The sequence below is a fragment of the Heliangelus exortis genome, unplaced genomic scaffold (genome assembly GCF_036169615.1).
Source record: "Heliangelus exortis unplaced genomic scaffold, bHelExo1.hap1 Scaffold_286, whole genome shotgun sequence".
NCBI classification, from domain to species: Eukaryota; Metazoa; Chordata; class Aves; order Apodiformes; family Trochilidae; genus Heliangelus; species Heliangelus exortis.
In genome coordinates, this window is record NW_027285963.1 from 9513 (window position 1) to 31994 (window position 22482).

At 59.2% G+C, this 22482-nt stretch overlaps 1 protein-coding gene across 1 annotated transcript; it reads left to right on the forward strand.

The window, feature by feature from the left end:
• Positions 1 to 17806: 17806 nt before the first annotated feature.
• LOC139790862 (diacylglycerol kinase beta-like) lies at positions 17807 to 22381 on the forward strand. The gene is made up of 5 exons (XM_071732667.1): positions 17807 to 17990; positions 18099 to 18208; positions 20063 to 20139; positions 21033 to 21183; positions 21984 to 22381. Exons 2-5 carry the CDS (start codon positions 18142 to 18144, stop codon positions 22379 to 22381), a joined length of 693 nt encoding a protein of 230 aa, XP_071588768.1. The 5' UTR covers positions 17807 to 17990; positions 18099 to 18141.
• The last annotated feature ends 101 nt before the right edge of the window (positions 22382 to 22482 follow it).

Consider the following 22482-nt stretch of genomic DNA (forward strand, 5'->3'; position numbering starts at 1 on the left):
CATCCCTCCTGGCTCCCAGCAGCACAACCAGCTCTGCTCAAACCACCCAGCAAAGCTGCTTCCTGCTGGCCTGGCACCATCCTTCTGCCAGCAGCACCTTCTCTTGGCCCCAGTGTCATTGCTTTGTTTCCCCCAGTGCTTTTCAGGCAGAAAGCCCTTTCCTGGGCAGGGTGGGAGAAAGAAGAGGCCTCAGCTGTTTCCTCCTCCACAGCAGACCCAGGACACTGCCCCCACATCCCAGCCATCCCTTTGGGAACATCCCAGGCTGGGCAGGAGAAAGGGGGAGGTTCCATCTCCTTGGGTTTGCCCCTCTGTTTGTAAACACATTCCTATACCTGCCTCCTCACCAGCAGGGCACAAAAACCCCAAACCAACCCCAAAACCAACAGCTGGGCTGGTTTGGGGTTGGGGTTTTGTTTTCTTAACTTAAAAAAAAAAAAAAAAAAGTCAACTCAGAGGCTTTCTCTTGTCCCCAGTGTCATTGCTTTGTTTCCCCCAGTGCTTTTCAGGCAGAAAGCCCTTTCCTGGGCAGGGTGGGAGAAGGAAGAGGCCAGAGCTGCCTCAACTGTTTCCTCCTCCTCAGCAGACCCAGGACACTGCCCCCACATCCCAGCCATCCCTTTGGGAACATCCCAGGCTGGGCAGGAGAAAGGGGGAGGTTCCATCTCCTTGGGTTTGCCCCTCTGTTTGTAAACACATTCCTATACCTGCCTCCTCACCAGCAGGGCACAAAAACCCCAAACCAACCCCAAAACCAACAGCTGGGCTGGTTTTGGGGTTTTGTTTTTGTTTTTTTAACTTAAAAAAAAAAAAAAAAGTCAACTCAGAGGCTTTCTCTTGTCCCCAGTGTCATTGCTTTGTTTCCCCCAGTGCTTTTCAGGCAGAAAGCCCTTTCCTGGGCAGGATGGGAGAAAGAAGAGGCCAGAGCTGCCTCAACTGTTTCCTCCTCCTCAGCAGACCCAGGACACTGCCCCCACATCCCAGCCATCCCTTTGGGAACATCCCAGGCTGGGCAGGAGAAAGAGGGAGGTTCCATCCCCTTGGGTTTGCCCCTCTGTTTGTAAACACATTCCTATACCTGCCTCCTCACCAGCAGGGCACAAAAACCCCAAACCAACCCCAAAACCAACAGCTGGGCTGGTTTTGGGGTTGGGGTTTTGTTTTTTTAACTTAAAAAAAAAAAAAAAAAAGTCAACTCAGAGGCTTTCTCTTGTCCCCAGTGTCATTGCTTTGGTTCCCCCAGTGCTTTTCAGGCAGAAAGCCCTTTCCTGGGCAGGGTGGGAGAAAGAAGAGGCCAGAGCTGCCTCAGCTGTTTCCTCCTCCTCAGCAGACCCAGGACACTGCCCCCACATCCCAGCCATCCCTTTGGGAACATCCCAGGCTGGGCAGGAGAAAGGGGGAGGTTCCATCTCCTTGGGTTTGCCCCTCTGTTTGTAAACACATTCCTATACCTGCCTCCTCACCAGCAGGGCACAAAACCCCCAAACCAACCCCAAAACCAACAGCTGGGCTGGTTTTGGGGTTGGGGGTTTTGTTTTTTTAACTTAAAAAAAAAAAAAAAAAAAAAGTCAACTCAGAGGCTTTCTCTTGTCCCCAGTGTCATTGCTTTGTTTCCCCCAGTGCTTTTCAGGCAGAAAGCCCTTTCCTGGGCAGGGTGGGAGAAAGAGGAGGCCAGAGCTGCCTCAGCTGTTTCCTCCTCCTCAGCAGACCCAGGACACTGCCCCCACATCCCAGCCATCCCTTTGGGAACATCCCAGGCTGGGCAGGAGAAAGGGGGAGGTTCCATCTCCTTGGGTTTGCCCCTCTGTTTGTAAACACATTCCTATACCTGCCTCCTCACCAGCAGGGCACAAAACCCCCAAACCAACCCCAAAACCAACAGCTGGGCTGGTTTTGGGGTTGGGGGTTTTGTTTTTTTAACTTAAAAAAAAAAAAAAAAAAAAGTCAACTCAGAGGCTTTCTCTTGTCCCCAGTGTCATTGCTTTGTTTCCCCCAGTGCTTTTCAGGCAGAAAGCCCTTTCCTGGGCAGGATGGGAGAAAGAAGAGGCCAGAGCTGCCTCAGCTGCTTCCTCCTCCTCAGCAGACCCAGGACACTGGCCCCAAATCCCAGCCATCCCTTTGGGAACATCCCAGGCTGGGCAGGAGAAAGGGGGAGGTTCCATCTCCTTGGGTTTGCCCCTCTGTTTGTCAACACATTCCTATACCTGCCTCCTCACCAGCAGGGCACAAAAAACCCCAAACCAACCCCAAAACCAACAGCTGGGCTGGTTTGGGGTTTTGTTTTTGTTTTTTTTTTAACTTCAAAAAAAAAAAAAGTCAACTCAGAGGCTTTCATGGCTATATTTAGTTGGAAGTTCTCTGTCCAGGATTCAGACTCTATTTGGAAAGCCTGGGCCTTGGCATGCAGCCAGGCCCTGGGTTTTACCCAGTAATCCCTCAGCATATGGCAAATATCTCTCCTCCCCTGGTGGTTGGGGCACTGGCCCCAGCAGTGGAGGGTTTTGAGCTGAAACTGAGAGAAGCTGGCTGGCTGCAGTTGGGGATTCACCTCCTGGACCCAGGAAGGCTTTTAATAGAAACATTTTGACGTAGCTCTTGAAAACCAAATGGAAAAAAAAAAAATAAGGAGCATCAGAGCTGCCCCCGGCCCCCAGCTCCTGGTTTTGGGGGTGGTTTTGGGGTGCAGAGCAGCCAGTGACCCCTGGAGTGGGGTGATGGGGAGGAAGATACGGAGCACCCCAAGCCAGGAACCCCAGGTGTCCCTGGCAGGTTCAGCTGTTAAGGTGGGAGACAGCTTCTGGCTGACTTTGCCCCCTTTTTCCACTGAAAACATCACAAAAATTCCCATGTTTGGGGTTGACACAGTGATTGCCCAGAGCGTGGCATAACTCCCAGTAATGGGACAGCATTCCAGTGCCACCAGTTTTGTCCCAACAGTCTGCAGGTGTCTGAGAGATGCTCAGGGAAGCAGCACCCTCACATCCCATGGTCCTGTCCCTGTCCCTCTCCCTGTCCCTGTCCCTGTCCCTGTCCCTCTCCTCTCCTCTCCTCTCCTCTCCTCTCCTCTCCTCTCCTCTCCTCTCCTCTCCTCTCCTCTCCTCTCCTCTCCTCTCCTCTCCTCTCCTCTCCTCTTCTCTCCTCTCTTCTCTCTCTCCCTCTCCCTCTCCCACTCTCTCCCTCTCCCTCTCCCTTCCTCTCCCTCCCTCCCTCCCTCTCCCTCCCTCCCTCTCCCTCCCTCTCCCTCTCCCTCCCTCCCTCCCTCCCTCCCTCTCCCTCTCTTCTTCTCTCCCTCTCCCTCTCCCTCTCCCTCTCCCTCTCCCTCTCCTCTTTTCTCCCTCTCCTCTCCCTCTCCCTCTCTTCTTCTCTCCCTCTCCCTCTCCCTCTCCCTCTCCCTCTCCTCTTTTCTCCCTCTCCTCTCCCTCTCCCTCTCTTCTTCTCTCCCTCTCCTCTCCTCTCCTCTCCCTCTCTCATTTCTGCTCTCCTCCTCTTTGCCCTTTGGATGAAACAAGGCTTGTGACATTTTGGGAGCAGAGGTTCCCCAGCACCGTGCATCTTTCCCTGCTCCACAGCAGCTGTGAGACAGAGGAGAGCAGGAGCCAGCTGGGGAAAGGTGCTCAAATGGCTCTTTATCCAGTCCTCCCAAATATTTTAGGCTGGTGCCACGCAGGATGATGTACAACAGAAATATCTGCTTCAAAAACCTCCCAGCTTAAATCCCACATCCTTATTTTAATTCGGGAGTCCCAGGGATTTAAGGCACTGAATACTTAAAAGTGATTTTCCTTGGCACTCCTGAGGAGCCTTCCAGCCAGAGCCCCACAGTCCCAGCACCACCTCCCCGGGGATGAGCAGCCCCAGCAGGGGCAGGATGGGTGCCCTGGGGAGGTGCTGGTGCCTTGCACCACCTCCCAGGGGATGAGCAGCCCCAGCAGGGGCAGGATGGGTGCTCTGGGGGGTGCTGGTGCCTTGCACCACCTCCCAGGGGATGAGCAGCCCCAGCAGGGGCAGGATGGGTGCCCTGGGGAGGTGCTGGTGCCTTGCACCACCTCCCAGGGGATGAGCAGCTCCAGCAGGGGCAGGATGGGTGCCCTGGGGGGTGCTGGTGCCTTGCACCACCTCCCCGGGGATGAGCAGCTCCAGCAGGGGCAGGATGGGTGCCCTGGGGGGTGCTGGTGCCTTGCACCACCTCCCCGGGGATGAGCAGCCCCAGCAGGGGCAGGATGGGTGCCCTGGTGGGTGCTGGTGCCTTGCACCACCTCCCAGGGGATGAGCAGCCCCAGCAGGGGCAGGATGGGTGCTCTGGTGGGTGCTGGTGCCTTGCACCACCTCCCAGGGGATGAGCAGCCCCAGCAGGGGCAGGATGGGTGCCCTGGGGGGTGCTGGTGCCTTGCACCACCTCCCAGGGGATGAGCAGCACCAGCAGGGGCAGGATGGGTGCCCTGGGGGGTGCTGGTGCCTTGCACCACCTCCCCGGGGATGAGCAGCTCCAGCAGGGGCAGGATGGGTGCTCTGGGGGGGTGCTGGTGCCTTGCACCACCCCAGCATCACTGCTCCTGTCCTTCCTCAGCCCCCAGTGGCCTGGGGGGGCACACTGAGGAGCAGAAGTGATGGCAGCAAAGATCCACCAGCTCTTTCCCCCCCCCCCCCAGCCTCTGCTCTGCTTCCCCAGGGGCTCTGGGGCTGTCCCTGCCAAGCTCCCATCACACCAGCACCGCAGTGCTCTTCCCCCCTCCTCTTTCCCTGGCCCCGGGGGCAGAAGCCATGGGGCAGCACCCCATGGTCCTCTCCTCAGTGGGCAGCAGAGGCCCTGCCTGCAGTGCCCAGGTGCCTGCTGGGCTGAGCCAAGTGGGACGGAGCAGTTGGGATCCCCCTCCAGCACCTTCCCTGCAGCCCCGGGATTCCCTGGCAGCCCCTCACTCCAGCTCTGCCCTTTCCTCCTCTCCAAAGCAGCATTTCCCCAAACCCCACGGGCTTTTCCTCCCTCTGTGACACACCTTCCAGGCCAGCTGTTCCCTCCCCAGAGATTTTCTGTGCAGTGTGTGCACCCAGCTTTGGAAGTGCCCCTTGTCTGGGTGACTCAGGCAGCCTCAGGGTGTCACGGTTTGCTCCCCACAGCATCCCCACCACCTCCCTTCCCAGGCTTCCCACACCTGGTTACTGCCCGTGCAGCCACTCGTGTCCCCTCGTGGTGCAGCATTGCAGGGGAAGAAGGGTGGAGATTTGGTGGATCTTTGGAGGTGAAAGACAAGCAGCCCAGCCAGCCCTGTGGTTAAGGATTCAGGATCCCTGTGGGATGTCCGTGGGGACCCACTGCACCAGGACTGCCCCAGCCAGGTGGGTGTGTGCAGGCTGGGTGGGCTCTGCACATCCCAGAGGGTGGAATGAGTTGCCCAGGAGCTCTGCTCTGCAGTGTGGGGGTTTTGGCTGCAATTCTGTTTTTCCTCAGTCCCAGCCTGAGGGATGTCTCAGCTCCCGGTGCCAAATGCTGCCCTGGTGTGTTTATTAATCCTGAGTGGGAAACCTTGGCAAGAGCAGTTGCCATCAGGGCTGCAGAAATCCTGCTGGATCCAGTGCTTCCCAAGCAGATGGGCCTTATTAAGAGATGTCACACTGCTGACAACACCTGACAACTCTTGGACTCCCTTCCCTGCTCTGCTCTGCGTGAGAAGGGGAGACAGGAGCCCGGTGTTCCCACCCAGGTCCCTGCCTTCACGTGGGCTCCTTCAGCCTCAGTTTGCTTTGTGCTCCTCACCTGCCCTCCTCCTCCCACCTGCCTTGTCCTGCTGGAGGCCACGGGCTGCACCCCAGTGTGTGCAGTGAGCTGCCACCCACAGCATCTTCTGCCTGAGGTCGCAGATGACACCCTGGGATTTCTGGGTAGGAAGGTTTCCTCGTGTAGTTGGTGATTTTTCTCCTCTTTGCTGTTTACTCAAGTTCAAAGAAGCTCTGGGAGGGCAGCCATGGCACTCTGCAGGATGCTTCCTGCGTGGCTGAGCAGCACCACAGCCCCCCAGCAGGAGCCAGCCCAAGGCACCCCCAGCAGTGCAGCTGGGCTGCAGCATCCCTCGTGTCTCTGCTCTGCATTCACACTGTCAAGATGTAATTTTGGGGAGCAACGTGGTCGGGATACGAACGAGGAAGCCTGACGTTGCCCCCTTCCTTTCACAGCTCCCTGCTGACAGCTTCTGCTGGCACTTTCTGTCCCTTCACGTTGCCATCACCTTCTGCAAACTCAGGGTCACCCCAGGGGAAGCAGAGCAGGGCTGTGTTTAGCAGGGAAGGACTCAGCCCGTGGCACTGCTCTTGGTCACTCAGCTGCCTCCCGGTTCCCCCAGCCCACCCCAAGCCCCTGGGCTCAGAGGGAGCTGCTGCCTGGCAGGTTCCCTGCTGCCAGTTGCCACCTCGTGGGGTTCTCCTCCGGTCTCAGCTCCCACGTCCATCCCTGACTCACTCACACCATCCTTCCCTGGCAACAGGATGGCTGAGTGCAGGAGCTGGGTTTGGGAAGGCTGGGAGAGCTGCTGCTGGCACAAAATCCTTCCAACTGCAAGGCTGCAGCTCTTGCTTGCTGCCTCGTGATACACCAGCCCCACAGATTCCAAAAGCAGAATCGTTTCATCCTCCAGCTTGTAATCCAGCCTAAAAAAAAAAAAAAAAAAAAAAAATCACACTCTGGGAGACAGCCAGGCAGTTCTGTCTCTGGGGACAGGAGCCTGGGCTGGAATCAGCCAGCAGTGGAGATGCTCTGGTGTCCCAGGAGGCTCCAGGAGGCTGTCACCCGGTTCTCTGGGACAACCCCTGGTGCTGAAAGGTGGCCAAGCAGTGGTCATCCTGCCCTGCCACCAGCTCAGACCCAGGGGTGCAGGAGCCCCAGCACTCAGGAGGCCCTGGGGCACCCTGCATCACCACTGCCCCGTGCTGGGGAGGGGCTGCTCCAACCATCCAGGTGTCTCCCATTCTCTGCAGCTCTCATTCTCTCAGGAGAATGTCCCATTCCCTCTGTGTTTTCTGACTTCCAGCCTAATCTGCTGCTCTCCAGGCTCAGTGCATCTTAATATAAAGCTGGCAGGCACCTGCAGGCAGGATCAGGGCATCTGGGGGTTGGGCTCTTTTCCCAGGCAACTCTCAGCAAGACAAGAGGGCACAAGAGGGCTCAAGTTGTGCCAGGGGAGGTTTAGGTTGGACATGAGAAAGAATTTCTTTCTGGAGAGGGTGCTCAGCCATTGGAATGGGCTGCCCAGGGAAGGGGTGGATTCTCCATCCCTGGAGATATTTCAAAAGAGCCTGGATGTGGCACTCAGTGCCATGGGCTGGGAACCACGGGGGGAGTGGAGCAAGGGTTGGACTTGATGAGCTCTGAGGTCCCTTCCAACCCAGCCAGTTCTAGGATTCTATGATTCTGTGATTCTATCTGTCCTTCTCCTGCCCATCCCCAGGGCACCACTGCTCAGTGGAATGAAAGATCTTAAAGGAAATCCAGCCTAGGAACCTCTCAAGTGTTTTTTGCTGGGTTTGGTTTTGGTTTTGGGTGGTTTTGGGTTTATTTTCGTTTCTGTTTTTGCTTTCCTTTGAAATTTGTCACCTTTCCTCTGGCCCCTGAGAAGGAACTGGGGGGCTGAGGGGTGGTGGGTCAGTGGCACCCCGAGCAGCTCTCCTGTCTTCAGAGCAAGGGCTGGGACTGGGGAAGCCTGGGCTTGTTTGAGTTGTATCTTGTCTGCCTTGCTCATTACTCAGAGCCCCAGTGGGCTCTGCAGTTCCCTTTTGTAATCACACGTTCAGTGAAATAATCAAGTTATAATTACTAGAGATTCCTTCTCCTTTACGTAAGAGAGCCCAGGCAGGGGAGGCAGCACCACAACTGACTTAGCAGCAACCTCAGCCTTGCCTTAATGCCAACCCATTTCCAGGAGCAAGCTGGCCAGGGTTAAAGCAAACACAGAGTGCTGATAAAAATCCCCCCCAATCTGCCCAGGTGCTGGAAAGACACTTTTAACCTCTCGTTTGCTTGTGGCACTGATAGAAGCATCACCAAACCTTCGGGTTGCTCCAAAATAATGCTCCTCTGGAGCAAAGGCAGCTGCCCACAGGTGCCCACCCTGCCAGGTGAGCACTTTGCAGAGCAATCAGCACCCTGGGGTGCCTGAGTCCCATGGGTGCCAGGCAGAGCAGGCAGGGAAGGGATTGCAGCCCCCAGAGCTGCAGAGACCTGGGCTTTCTGCTGCTTCCTTTGCCCCCCTTCTTGCCTGCTGATCCCTGCTGGGGCTCGGGCTCTGCCAGGAGAAACCAGTGAAAAAGCAGAAATTACTGAGCGTCAGGGTAAGGAACTGGAAGCACAATTTTTTTGCCAGGCAGAAAGTGATGGAATTTTTGGACAGGGCTAGAAAATGGGGCTGCAGTTGTTAATCAGTGCAGATTGCTGACATTGGTCTGGAGAGAGCAGGCTCGAGGTGCAGAGTCTGTCTGGCAGGAGAGCTGTGCTGGGGGGGCAGCTCGGAGGGGCTGCTGGTGGCTCCATCTCTGGGCTGTGGTGGGGAGGCACTGGGATGCCAGGGAGGGCACTGCTCATCCCATGGGAAGTGGGGAGAAGTTGTGAGGGGGAGAGATGATGAAACAGGACAGCATCTCCACACTAGCACCTTTTTTTTTTTTTTTTTTTCCCCTTCTCCAGACCCAGATTGTTCACCCCCAGTGTATTTGGAGGTGAAGATTTGCAGCTGCTGCCAGGTCCCCACATGCTGGTTGCTGCTGGGCCAGCAGAGGCCACCCTCCTGCTGCAGGGGCAGGGGGCTGTGCTCAGGGCTTTTGGGCCGAGGGATCCCTGTTTTCAGGCACCGATGTGTAGTTCTCAGCCACTCAGACCCCAGCCACGGTGTCTTTCCCACTCAGGGACTCGATCAGGAGGGTGAATCAGGCACCTGCAGCCCCCTGAGGGAGGTGGGAATGTGCTGGGACACGGCGTGCAGACCTGTGAGGGAGAGACATCGTCACCAGGGCTGCTGCTTAATCATAGCTGTTTTCTCTTTCCACCATTTTAATTTGCTAATTAATCCCTGGAAGGAATACCTACTTGGGTGCAGGGGAAGAATGAAATTCTTCCATCTGAGCCTGCTGGGAGTGTTTCACCCACAGCCTGGGCAGAGCACCAGCAAACCCAACGCAGAGTGGGGGTGTGCAGCTTCTTACGCTGGGGCTGGACTCCCTGCCTGGAAAAAAATATTCCTGCACCTCCTCTCCTGCAAAACATCTGGCAAAAGCTGTGGGAGGCCCCAGCAGTGCCAGCAGTGCTGCTGGAGGTCATGGCACATCCCAGTGCAGGGCTGGTGCACGGGGTCATCCGATGGGAGGTTTCCTTCTGGGAACAGTGCTGAGCATCTGCCAGCTCAGCCCTTGCAGAAGCTCTTTCCTTCATCAGCTCTGCTCAGGTCCCTGGCTGTGCCCAGCTCAGTGTCCTGGTACCCTGGGTGAAGGTGATGGAAGCCAGGAGCCTTCTCCAATTCTCATAGAATCACAGAATGGGCTGGGTTGGAAGGGACCTCAGAGCTCATCAAGTCCAACCCTTGCTCCACTCCCCCCGTGGTTCCCAGCCCATGGCACTGAGTGCCACATCCAGGCTCTTTTGAAATATCTCCAGGGATGGAGAATCCACCCCTTCCCTGGGCAGCCCATTCCAGTGTCTGATCACCCTCTCCAGAAAGAAATCTTTTCCTAATATCCAACCTAAACCTCCCCTGGCAGAGCTTCAGCTCTGCCAGGGGAGGTTTAGGTTGGATATTAGGAAAAAATTCTTTAGTCCGTGCCGTCTTGTCCCACTGATATCTGCCCAACCCCCCCTGGCTCCAACCTCCTTTCAGGGAGTTGGAGAGAGTGATGAGGTCTCCCCTGAGCCTCCTCTTCTCCAGCCTCAACACCCCCAGCTCCCTCAGCCTCTCCTCATAGGATCTGTTCTTCAGATTCTCCTCCTCATCCTCCTCTCCCTGCCATCCACGTCTGATAAACCACTGCCACCCCAGGGTGGGGACAAGGACAGGGCTGGGATGCTCACGTCAGGAGGGAAGAGAGGTCACAGCTCCTGAGGGAGATGGTCAGGAGCAGGGGAGCCCTGGGTCCTCCTCCCACTGCTCCACGAGGTGAGAATCCCCTGAGCTTCACCCCAGCCACCACCAGGGTGCTTGGAGGGAACGCTCCCTCTTGCCAGGCACAGATGCCACGAGTGCCACCATCTCCCCCAAAACTGACACATCTCTGGGGACTCCAGCAGCCTCAGCATCCCAGCCAGGAGCCCTGTCCCACCCCTCAGCCTGTCCTCCCACCTCCCACCCTGTCCCCATCAGGAAGGAGGGAGAGAAAGTGAAGCTGGGACTGGAGAGATCTCAGGTGCAGAGCAGGAAGGTCCCACAGGACCCACGCAGGGTGCAGCTGTAGCTGTTTATTCCACTACTTTCTCCCTGGTTTTCTCGAGGAAGTTCAGTCGCAGCTCTCAGTCGCTTTTTTTTAATTATTTTTTTTTTTAAATTTGTTTTGGTTTGATGTTAGGAGAGCTGCATCCACGGCTGGCATCTCTAATTAATATAAATATAGTGAAATATAAATAATAGACATGCTTGAAATAGTGTCACCCCCGAGCAGGCAGGCACTCGCGTCATGGAAAGAAAATTTAAAAAAAAAAAAAAAAAAAAAAAAGGGTTTTATCTTTTTTATCTCTTTTGGCATTTTTCTTTGTTTGTTTGTTTGTTTTCCATGACTTGTTCCGTTCCTTAGGAAGGAACAACCTTTGCCACGGCTGAAACCGGCTCAGGAGCTGGGAAGAGCAGGGGGCGGGGACGGGGAGCAGGAGGGGCGAGGGGGGGTAATTCCGAAGAAATAAGTTTTCTGGGAAGACCCCCAACTCCCGCCCCCTCCCCACGGCTCAGCTGCTCCCGGACCCGGGGAGGGGCGCGGTCGGGGCTCTTCCCTCCAACTCCTCCTTCCAGCTCCCGGCTCCCGGTGCCGGCGGGTGGAGCGAAGCTGCGGGTGCGGGCTGGGCCCGTTTGCATCCCCCCCCCTCCCGCCCCAAACCCGGCTCCGCCTTGCCGAGGGAGCGGGGAGCTGCCGGGCTGCCCAGCCAGCCCCATGCCCCGCACCCCGCAGCCCCGCACCCCGCAGCCTGCCGATGGCACCGCGCTGCCGACCACAAGTAAGGGGACAGCGGCGGGGGGGACCTGGGGAGGAGGAGGAGGAGGAGGAGGGGATCGGGGACCACCCGCCTGGGGGACCACCCGCCTCGGGCTCTTCCCTTTCCAGCCCTAAGAAACCCCCCGACCCCTGCGGGACCGCCGGCTCCCTCAGCCCGGCTCTCACCAAGCCCCCGGACTCCCCCCCGCCCCCACCGCACGGGGCTGGTTCCGACCCGTCCCCGACGGCTTTGGGTCGGGTTTGGGGAGCGGGGATATAAAGAACGGGGAAGGGCCGGGGTCTCCCGGGTGGCCCCGGGCAGGGGGCTTGGCCCCTGGGAAAGCTGCGCTTCCCTCGGGAAGGGAAGGGAGGGGAGGACCGGGCAGCATCCCCATGGCCCCCGGGGGGGGGAAGATGGCTGACACGGAGCCTTTAACGCAGCCTGGGGAGGGGGGGGAGAGGCTACAAGAGCTTTATTGGTGTCTCAGCGTGTGCTGGTTCTCAGCTTTGCCCCCGCATCCCCTTTGGATGGGGCCCGACTCAGCCATTCCCCTGTGTTGCCGGGCCAGAAAAGCTCGGTAGTGTCTTTCTCCTTAAGGAAAAATTCCCGGGGGCATCGGCTTTGGGGGTCGGGAGGTGTTCAGCATGCCTGGCCTGTGGCAAGAGGCTCTCTGCAACTCGTTCTTCAGGTTGTTTCAGAGGATGAAAGGGCAGAAGTTTTTTCAGAGCTGCTGGAGAGGAGCATTATCCCCCAGAAGGTGTGGTGAAGCCGTGGGACATGTTGCCACAGGATTCCCGGGGAGCAGCTGGGAGCCCTGGGCTCCTAGGGCTGAGCTGGATCCCTTCGGGGGATCCCAGAGGGATCTCAGCCCCCGAGCTGTGGCACCACCCTGCTGCTTCCACTTTGGGTGTAGGAGGAAGGAGCTTTTCCATGAGTCAAGTTCTGGGCTGCCTGGGACCTGCCGAGGTGGTGGAAAGGGGATGGGTTTCACCTAAAGGTGACTCCAGTCTGCTCCTAGGCAGCGAAATTGTTCTCTAAAAAGGCAACAGTAGTAGGGTGAGAAGGTGTTGGTGCAAGCTGAGCTGTCTCAGCCTCGGCAGGCTGAGGGGTCTGAGCTCTGGGGAGGCTGTGCTGGGTCCTCCCTGTCCCCACGAGGCAGGGCTGAGCTCTCCCAGCACCCATTTGGTCCTTAGAATCATAGAATCATAGAACTGGCTGGGTTGGAAGGGACCTCAGAGCTCATCAAGTCCAACCCTTGATCCACTCCCCCCGTGGTTCCCAGCCCATGGCACTGAGTGCCACATCCAGGCTCTTTGGAAATATCTCCAGGGATGGAGAATCCACCCCTTCCCTGGGCAGCCCATTCCAATGGCTGATCACCCTCTCCCTAAAGAAATTCTTTCTAATGTCCAACCTAAACCTCCCCTGGCACAACTTGAGACCTCTTGTGCCCTCTTGTCTTGCTGAGAGTTGCCTGGGAAAAGAGCCCAACCCCCCCCTGGCTCCAACCTCCTTTCAGGGAGTTGGAGAGAGTGATGAGGTCTCCCCTGAGCCTCCTCTTCTCCAGCCTCAACACCCCCAGCTCCCTCAGCCTCACCTCATCGGATCTGTGCTCCAGTCCCTTCACCAGCCCAGTTGTCCCTGTCACATCTGCACCCTTACCTGGGACTGGGGCTGCCCGGCTGTGTGGGAGGCAGCACCCACCACGGGAGGGCTGGTGCTGGTGCTGGTGCTGGTGCTGGTGGTGGCAGCAGATGTCTGCCTGCCTCTGCCAGCTCGGGAACACCACGGCTGGGCAGAGAGCAGCAGCTCCTGCTGACACGCTTCCTCGGGGCTTAAAAGATGTTTTGAGGGAGGCTATCAGGCAGGGGGGGTGCAGAGACCCCTCGAGGTGCTTCTAGCAGGTGGGTGCACACGAGGGTTTTGGGGTTTGCCGGACCAAAGGGGCGAGCTGGCACCCACCTCCATCTGTGAAGGGTCCCCTCTCCTCCCGTGGGAGGTGCCCGGGGCTGGTGGGCACCCCTGCCAGCACCTTTCAGTGCTTTGGTGCCCTGAGGGTGCTCAGCACCCAAAGCCGAGTTGCCGCGAGGCACCCGGGGAGGCTGCCTGGCTGTGCCCGGCTGGGTGGGCAAAGCGTGGAGAGCAACAGGTTGGGAGGATGGAAAAAGCAGATCCCGGGTGTCCTCTCGGGCCGGCAAAATGCAGGGAAATGCCTCCTCCTGGCACGGCAGGATCCGGGCTGAGCGTGCCCGGGTTGCTGGGGTTTGTTGGTTGCGGTGGGACACAGGGATTTACACCCCCCCCGCACCGCCTCAGGGACCACTCCCCAGCCCGACACAAAACCAGGCTGATCTGCCCGAAGGATGGGGCGGGCTGGGAACTGCCATTCCTGCAGGGTCCCTGCCTGCTCCTGCCCCAGGAGGTGATGCTGGGAGGGGCTCTGGTTCCCAGCTGGCCCAGGCAGGGATGCAGGGAAGTGCCCGGCTTTGGGCCATGCTGAGCCGATGGCTGCTGGGGAGCTCCAGCCCCCGCTTCTGCAAGCGTGCCCAGGCACAGCAGGAGCTTTCCTGATGGTTTTGTTTCCCAAGGGATATCTGAAGCAGCAATCTCCCAGAATTCAGAGCCTCCTCCATCTTTGGCAGCACCTGGTGGCCAAGGTGTGGCTGGGAGGCTCCTGGGCAGGGCTGGCTGGCTGGAGAACCAGCTGCTCTTAGAAGGAACCTCCCAGCCCTGGACACTGGGGGTATCCTTGGGGATCCCCCTTTTTCATGGACACCAAGATGCACGGCTTGGTGCTGCCACTGCCTGTCTGGGCCCTGCTGGCCCTTTGCCACCTGCAGCCTGGCATCTCCCTTGTTGTTGTGAACATTTCAGGCCCTACATGGCCAAGCCCTGGCTGCCCCCGAGCTGTGCCTCTGCCTGCACCCACCCGTGCTCCCCAGGGACCTCCGTGGCCCAGGGGATTCCCCCGAGGCTTCCAGCACTGGCAAATCCCCCCCCCTGGAGGGTTTGGGAGGTTCTTGGAGCCTTCCTGGTCCCCTCCTCTTCATCCTTGCCTGGAGTCCCCCCAGGGTGGCAGCAGAAGGGCCAAGGCCAGCCCCCCAGCTGGGGGGCAGGGGCTGTGTCCCCATCAGTGCTTGCAGGCAGGGCAGTCTGGTGGTGTTTCTAACACAAATAGGGGAGTTATTTTTAGAGAGAGGAAAATTTGATTTAATAGCACATAATTTGCTGCTGACAATTAAGAGGGTGGCCAAACGAGCAGCAGCTGGATTCCTGAGGAGGCTTTTTCCCTGCCCTTAGTGAAAGCCAAGGCTGACGTGCCAGCAGTGCCATTTGTTATTGCAGCAAATGCCCCTCGGGATGCCCAGATTAACTGCTCTGCTCTGCTTTCCCTCTTTTGCTTCCTGCTGTCCCATTGTCTGCCCCTCAAACCAGGGATATTTTTGGTGCCATCCCTTGAAGGAGAGCTCGGGGCACCCAAACTCCTTTGGACAAGCCTGGTCTCCCTCTGTGCTTTTCCCTCTGCAGGCTGAGAGCTCTGCTCACTCCTTCTGTAAAGTTAGGATTCAAAAACCCACAGGTTCTGGTCAAACCAAACGGCTCATTTGGCAGGAAATAAAAAACTTGTGTGCCTTAGAAACCTTAGGGTGCCTGTGAACCTTCGGGTTCCTTAGAGACTGAGTTATTCCAGCCCAGCTTCAGAGAGACCTTGGGATAAATCCTACACCCTGGGGAGGTGCAACCACCACATTCCTGTTGATCCTTTGCCTGAGATGAGGATCCCTTCCCTGATGGGAAGATGTGGGGTGGTTTTTTCCTAACCCTGGAGCTGCTGTGTCCAGCCTGTCCCCTCTTGGTGGCACAGGGATGAAGTGCCAGGGATGAAGGGTTGCTGGGCTGAGCTGGGGCAGCCTCAGTTGTCATGGGGCCACCAAGGCCCTGGTGAGAGTGGAGAGGTGACATTTCCCATCAGATCGTGGTACCCCAGGACAGAACAGTGCAGGCTGGGGCATCACCACCCCCAGCCTTGGGGCAGCATCTCAGGTGGGGGGGTCCCTAGGTCCTGGCAGCCTTGAAGTCGTCGTCCGCTGCAGCTGGGAGGTGCCAGGCCATGGGGTGGAATGAGCCCTGGGAGGGGGGGTGGCTGTGTCCCTTGGGGCAGAGGGACAGGGGAAAGGGACAGGAGCTTTTCCAGCAGTAGCATCCTCAGGGAGCAGCATTCCCAGCAGGACACAGCTTCATACCTGGCAAAATTTGCCCTGAGGCAAAAGTCCCCCCCCCCCTGCCTCCAGGCACCTGGAGCAAAGTATGGTCCCAGCTGCAGTTCCAGGAGGAGCAGAACCAAGCACAGCCCTGGCCTTTAAGTCCAGCAAACGTGTGCCCTGGTGTTGGGTGGGCTGCCCTCTGGATGTGCAGTTGTTCCCTGCAGCTGGAAAAGCCCCTGGCAGCACCAGTGGGTGCTGAGGGGTTCCCTGTCCTGCCCCAAGCCCCAGGGGAGGGCTGGCAGCTCGAAAATTGGTCTGAGCAGCAGTGCTCCCAGGATTGCACCCCAAAAACCCCACCGAGGGACTTGCCTCCCATCTCCTTGCTGACACTGGGATGAAGGAAGGAGTACTGGGAGAGTACTGGGAGTACTGGGAGTGCCCCTGTGCTCAGCTCTGGTGAGGCCACAGCTTGAGTCCTGTGTCCAGTTCTGGGCCCCTCAGCTCAGGAAGGAGCTTGAGGTGCTGGAGCAGGTCCAGAGAAGAGCAAGGAGGCTGGGAAGGGATCCAGCACAAGTCCTGTGAGGAAGGGCTGAGGGAGCTGGGGGTGTTGAGGCTGGAGAAGAGGAGGCTCAGGGGAGACCTCATCACTCTCTCCAACTCCCTGAAAGGAGGTTGGAGCCAGGGGGGGGTTGGGCTCTTTTCCCAGGCAACTCTCAGCAAGACAAGAGGGCACAAGAGGTCTCAAGTTGTGCCAGGGGAGGTTTAGGTTGGACATTAGAAAGAATTTCTTTCTGGAGAGGGTGCTCAGGCATTGGAATGGGCTGCCCAGGGAAGGGGTGGATTCTCCATCCCTGGAGATATTTCCAAAGAGCCTGGATGTGGCACTCAGTGCCATGGGCTGGGAACCACGGGGGGAGTGGATCAAGGGTTGGACTTGGTGATCTCTGAGGTCCCTTCCAACCCAGCCAGTTCTAGGATTCTATGAAAGTCTCCCCAGAGATGTCTGGTGGGGGGAAATCCTGGGGGTGAGGTGTGGAGTTCCAGCCCTTGCTGCAGCCTCTGTGTGGCTGTCCCCAGGGACACTGGCTGCCATGGGGGTTTGACTTGTGGGATCTGGCAGCTTAATTAAGCACCTTAATTAAACATCTGGCTCTCTTCGTTAAACACCATTTTCCCATGAATGAAAATGGATGTCGTGGGCATCCCAGCTGGCCTCGAGGTGTGTGTGTGTGTCTTTGGGGGGGTTGCAGGTGCTCCCTGAGCATCACCCCAAGTCCCACATCCTGTCCTATCTTCCTGGTGCTCCCCAGACCCTCAGCTCTGGCTGGTGGAAACCTGGAGCCAACCTTTAGCAGGGAGGTGGTGCTAAAATCAAGGCTGACTTGCTGCCATCTGCCCCCTGAAGAACACCCAGCTCCTCAGGATGCTGCCCTTTCCCCCCCTGACTGAGAAAGTGCAGAAGGTAATCAAGTTTTGAAGCCTGGCAAAGGGAAGGGCTGGAGAAGTCCCCCTAGTTGCTGGCCTCCTGACATTCCCTCTGTGCTGCAGGCTTCTCCAGCCCGAGCAGGTTTCCTCTCACCCAATTTTGAACACAGATTTTAATTTACACTGCTTCTCAGCATTAGAGCCAGCTGAAGGTCACCACCAGGTTGGGAGATGAAGGTGGAAGTTTCCACTTGTTCAGAACCTTTGTGCCTTCTCTAATTAATTTTGTCACCATCCCTTCTGCTTCCATCATGCTGGGCTCCCCTGGGAAATGCTGGGGGAGAAGCTCCTTTCCCTCCCCTCTCACCCCCTCCTTTCTTTCTCTCCCTGCTCCAGGGTGGAAGGTGCTGACCGAGTGCTCTGAAGCTCCGGGGTCTGCAACCTCTGGGCCCAGAATGATGGTACCAGCTGACCCAGAACCCCCAGTGCCCCTGGCAGTGCTGATGTGACCCAAGGGGCTGGCAGGGAACTGCAGCACCGAGCCTGGTGTGGCCAGCCCAGCATCTCCGTGACCATCACGGCCTCTCCGTGGCCAGCCCAGCATCCCCGTGGCCATCACAGCCTCTCTGTGGCCAGCCCAGCCTCTCCGTGGCCATCACAGCCTCTCCGTGGCCATCACAGCCTCTCCGTGGCCAGCCCAGCATCCCCGTGGCCAGCCCAGCATCCCCGTGGCCAGCCCAGCATCTCTGTGACCAGCCCAGCCTCTCCGTGGCCAGCACAGCAGCTCAGTGGCCAGCCCAGCATCCCCGTGGCCAGCCCAGCATCCCCGTGGCCAGCCCAGCATCCCCGTGGCCAGCCCAGCCTCTCAGTGGCCAGCCCAGCCTCTCGGTGGCCAGCCCAGCCTCTCGGTGGCCAGCCCAGCCTCTCGGTGGCCAGCCCAGCCTCTCGGTGGCCAGCCCAGCCTCTCGGTGGCCAGCCCAGCCTCTCGGTGGCCAGCCCAGCCTCTCGGTGGACAGCCCAGCCTCTCGGTGGACAGCCCAGCTTCTCCGTGGCCAGCCCAGCTTCTCCGTGGCCAGCCCAGCTTCTCCGTGGCCAGCCCAGCTTCTCTGTGGCCAGTCCAGCAGCTTGGTGGCCAGCCCAGCATCCCCGTGGCCAGCCCAGCATCCCCGTGGCCAGCCCAGCCTCTCCGTGGCCAGCCCAGCATCTCGGTGGCCAGCCCAGCATCTCGGTGGCCAGCCCAGCATCTCGGTGGCCAGCCCAGCTTCTCCGTGGCCAGCCCAGCTTCTCCGTGGCCAGCCCAGCAGCTTGGTGGCCAGCACAGCAGCTCCTGGCCCCCAGTTTGGGGCCCAGCACCCCAAGATGGGTGATGCTGGGTGGATCTCACTCAGCCCCACGGAGTTTGCCCAACTCCAGCAGTACACAGACTGTGAGTACCCTGGGGCTGGGAGAGGGGGTTCTGAAATGTCCTCTGGAGCTCTGTGTGTGTCCCCCCCCCCAATCCTTGAGGAGATTTAGGTGACTTCTTGGGGCTCGGGAGGCTGGGAAGGTCCCTGACCCCCCCAGCAGGATCTGATGGGACCCAGCAGGAGGAGTCCCCGTGCCCACCCGGGAGGATTTGGCTGCTCAGAAGCTCTGGGAGATGCCCACGTGAGCTGTGTCCCTCTGGAGGCAGCCGAGCCAGCTCCCACGTTGGGGAGCAGAGTGAAATGCCAGCAAGGAAAGCAGCCTGGCTTTTCCTGAAAACAAGCTGAGCTGCTCCACAGCTCTCCTGGAGCTGCCAGCCCTCTGCGGGGGTCTCGCCGAGTGCTTTTGCAGAGCAAACCTCTCCTGCAGCCTGGCGAGGAGGGGGCTTGGGGTCCTGGGGCTGCAAGCAGGTGGGGAGGGGGCTGGGGCAAAGGCCAGGGGTCTGTAACCCAGGTCCTCAAGGAGCTGGCATCTGGGATGCTCCTGGGAGCCAGGGATGGAGAGGGGGTGCAGCCCAGGGAGGTGCTGGGAGCGGGGCAGGGAGAGGGGTGTGAAGGCTCAGGGATGTCACTTGGCAGGGGAAGAGCCTCCTGCAGCTCTGTGGGAAAGGAGCAGGGGACAAAAGGGAAGCCCTGAGCCCTCTGGGGCTGCTGTGGATTGGGGGGGTGAGGGGAAGCGGGTCGGGTGTGACAGCAGGGCAGGGCCACACGTGTGCTCCAGCCCTCTGCCTGCCTGCCTGCCAGACATCCCCAGAGGGGCTGTGGGCAGAGGTGTGTGCCCAGCACTGCTGTCTGCAGCTCCTCCTGCTCCCTGCTCCCTCAGATCCCATCCAGCTGTCACTCTGAGCTTGGAACCTCCATCCCATTTTCATTGCCTCCTGCCAGAGGTGGGGAGCAAGGCTGCTGTGTGGGCAGCTGCCTCCTCCTCGAGAGGGGGGGGCCTGGAACTGCCCTCCCCTGAGTCCTCCCCAGCCCTGGGGCCAGGACCCCCCTCCTGGAGCCCTCTGTTGTCCTCTGCAGCCCCCCAGCCCTGCCCCTGCCTGGGGCTGAGCTCCATCCCCCAGCACTGGGCTGTGGGGAGCAGGACTGGCGAGAGGGTTGCACAGCAGCTTTCAGGGCTGATGTGTCTGAGAGTCTTCTAAGCAGACAGACGTGCCTGGAGAGCTGTGTCTGAGTGGTAATGTTCCTTCCCCTGGGTAGTTTTCCTGCAGTTTTTATCTGATTTCTCTATTTTTGAAGGCCTGAGATCCCTCTCGCCCTGAGGATCCCCAGCCAGGAGGGCTCAGGGGCCACTCACTCCCTGGTTGTGTGGAGCTGTGGATGCAGCAATTCCCCTCTTCTCCCTTCTGGCACCTCCTGGAGATGCTGATGAGCAGCCCGAGGCCAGCTCGGGGCTGGCAGTGGCCACCAGCTCAGGGGCAGCCACCCCAAGCCCGTGTGAGCAGCAGGGACAGGGCAGTGCAGCCAAGCAGGGTGTCCTGGGGGACACTTTCCAGGCTTTGTGGTCAGCGTTGCCCCTGGAGCAGACAGGGTCAGGGATGAGCTCCTTTGTGAACTTCCCTGGCTCCACATTGCAGCTTTGCTCTGGGTCTGCATTGGTTTTCCTCTGGGTAGGAGGAGAGGTGCTGTGCCTGCTGGGCAGCTTTAGGAACGTGTCCTGACCCCTCAGAGAGCTGGAGGGGAAAGCAGGGTGCAGGTAGCTTCTTCCCAGGCGTGGAGAGGACAAGAAATTGTATATCCAGCAGATCAGCTCCTCTCCCCCATCCTGCTGGTGACTCGGGGGTGCCATGCTCAGTGTGCTGCCTTTGTCTCCTCAGACTCCACCAAGAAGCTCAAGGATGTCCTGCAGGAGTTCCATGGGGATGGTGTCCTCTCAAGGTACAACCCTGAGAAGGTAAGGCCTGTCCTCAGCCTCCCCCCCTGCTGCTTGGCAGCTCCTGAGCTGATGGGCTCAGATGATCTTGGAGATCTTGGAGATTTTTGCCATCCTGTGGCTGGGAAAGGTGCTCCCAAAGCACCATGATTTTGCTGCTGCCAGGCTGGGGGCAGGGGGGGGCCCTGTGCCTTCTCCAGCACACCCAGGAGAGGTTGGGGTTAGGTTTTTTCCAAGCTTTCAGGGGGACCCAGTGTTGTGCCAGCAGGACAGAGCCTTGGGGAGGGGGGAGGCATCATCACTGAGGAACAAAGTCAAATGCAAAAGGCAGTGGGCTCGAGGGGCAGCAGCAGTTCCCTGTTGTCCAGGGGTGCCAGGGGAGCCTGGTTCCAGCTGGCACCTCAAAAGCCCTCGGGAAGACAAGGTCCTGATGCCGGGGGGATGCCCAGTGGGGATGGAGGAGGCAGGAGATCTTGGGAGGACAGCAATCCCCGGGGGGGTTCGGGTGGGCTGGAGGGTCCTGCGGGTCTGTGCCCTGCCCTGGGGGAGTGGGAGGCTTCCAGAGTACAGGTTCCTACACCCCCTGCCTCCTCTGCCCCTGCCACAACATCTGTGTTTAGCTCCTCAGTTGTTTGGGGTTTTTTTGTGCTCAGCACTTGGCTCCATCAGAGCCTCCTTCCCCTCCATTGGGCCCCACCACACAGGGGTCTACAGCCCCCCAGCAGGCCAGTGGGGTCCCCCCATCCCTCTGCCCTTCCCTGCCACCTCCCCACCTCCTCTCCCTGCTCCAGCCCCGGGGACTTCTGCCCTTGCTACCTCTGGGTCCCTTTAGGTGCCACTGCTGGGGCTGTGAGGAAGCTGATGGGGCACATCCCCCCGGGCACCTCCTGCAGCCTCCTCTGTCCCCTCCCCAGCCCATTGACTACGAGGGCTTCTGCCTCTTCATGAGGACCTACCTGCAGGCAGATGTTCCTGAGGAGCTTTGCCAGCACCTCTTCACCTCCTTCAAGAGGAAGATGTGCCAGGGCCCCCCCGAGCCCCAGAGCCCTCAGCTCAGCACCTTGGGTGAGCCAACCTCAAAAGCCCTCGGGAAGACAAGGTCCTGATGCCATGGGGATGCCCGGGGGGGAAGGGCTGGTGGCCACCACGGTGGCTTCCAGCTGGGAGCTGCTGGGCCAGGCAGGAGGGGGAGAGGCTGAGAGACCCCTGGGGCTGGGACACCAGGGTTTGGGGCTAGCAAAGAGGATGCAGGGTGGGCAGGAGATCTTGGGAGGACAGTAGTACCCTGCCACCCCACCTGCACCTCCTGGCATGGGGACACAACAGCTGCCCTGTGGGGACAGAGCTGGTGGTGGGGTGGCAGCTCCAGCGGGTGGCATCAGGACCAGCACACAGCTCCCAGCTCTGTCCCATCCCGTGGAGGGGCTCCTGGGGACCCAGCCCCGCTGCAGGGAGGGGAGGGCACGTGTGGCAAGCACCCAGCATCTGCCTCCCCAGGGCTCTGCATCTCCTGGAAGGACTGGAAGCTGGAGGGGAGCAGGGTGAACCCTCCCCGGTGGCTTGGCTGCCACAGCAGAGCTCAGGAGCAGCTCTGGCCCATGGCAGGGACCGTGTCCCCCCTGCCTGGCCTGGAGCACCATGGTGGCTCCCAGCTGGGAGCTGCTGGGCCAGGCAGGAGGGGGAGAGGCTGGGGGAGAGGCTGTGATGCCCCTCGGAGACCCCTGGGGCTGGGACACCAAGGTTTGGGGCTAGCAAAGAGGATGCAGGGTGAGCAACCAGAACCCAGTTAGCTTTCCTAGAGGGAGGGGGTTTGCTGGGTGCAGGCACCCTGGGGTGATGGTCAGGAGCATCTGTCTGCTTTGCAGGGATCAAGGGGAAAACCCTCCTGGGACGCCCCACCTGTGAGCCCAGGAGCTGCCACAGCAACGGGGCTGAGCCACAGCTGGCGTCCCTCACCCCAGCATCAGGCCCCAACCCCTCCCCGAGCTGCTCCAGGTCATCCTCTCAGAAGTCCACCACTGGTACCCCTTCAGCTCACAACTCCTCGGGCTCTTCAAAGGTCTCCTCTGGGTCCCTGCTCAGCCCTCAGTCTCCAGGTGAGCTGGGCTGGGGCTCCGTGGGGGACAGGGACGGGGACAGGGACGGGGACAGGGACAGGGACAGGGACAGGGACAGTGCCAAGCCCTCTCTGATTGATTTTTCCCAAGCCAGGGAGCCTCTCCTCACCCTGGCAGTGTGGCTGCTCAGGCCACAGTGGGGGTGACCTCCCAAATCCAGCAGGTTCCTGGTGCCTCGATACCTTCTACTTGGCAACTTTAAGGTGCTGATCTCACCCTGCAGACCTCCCCCTGGGCACTGGCTTGA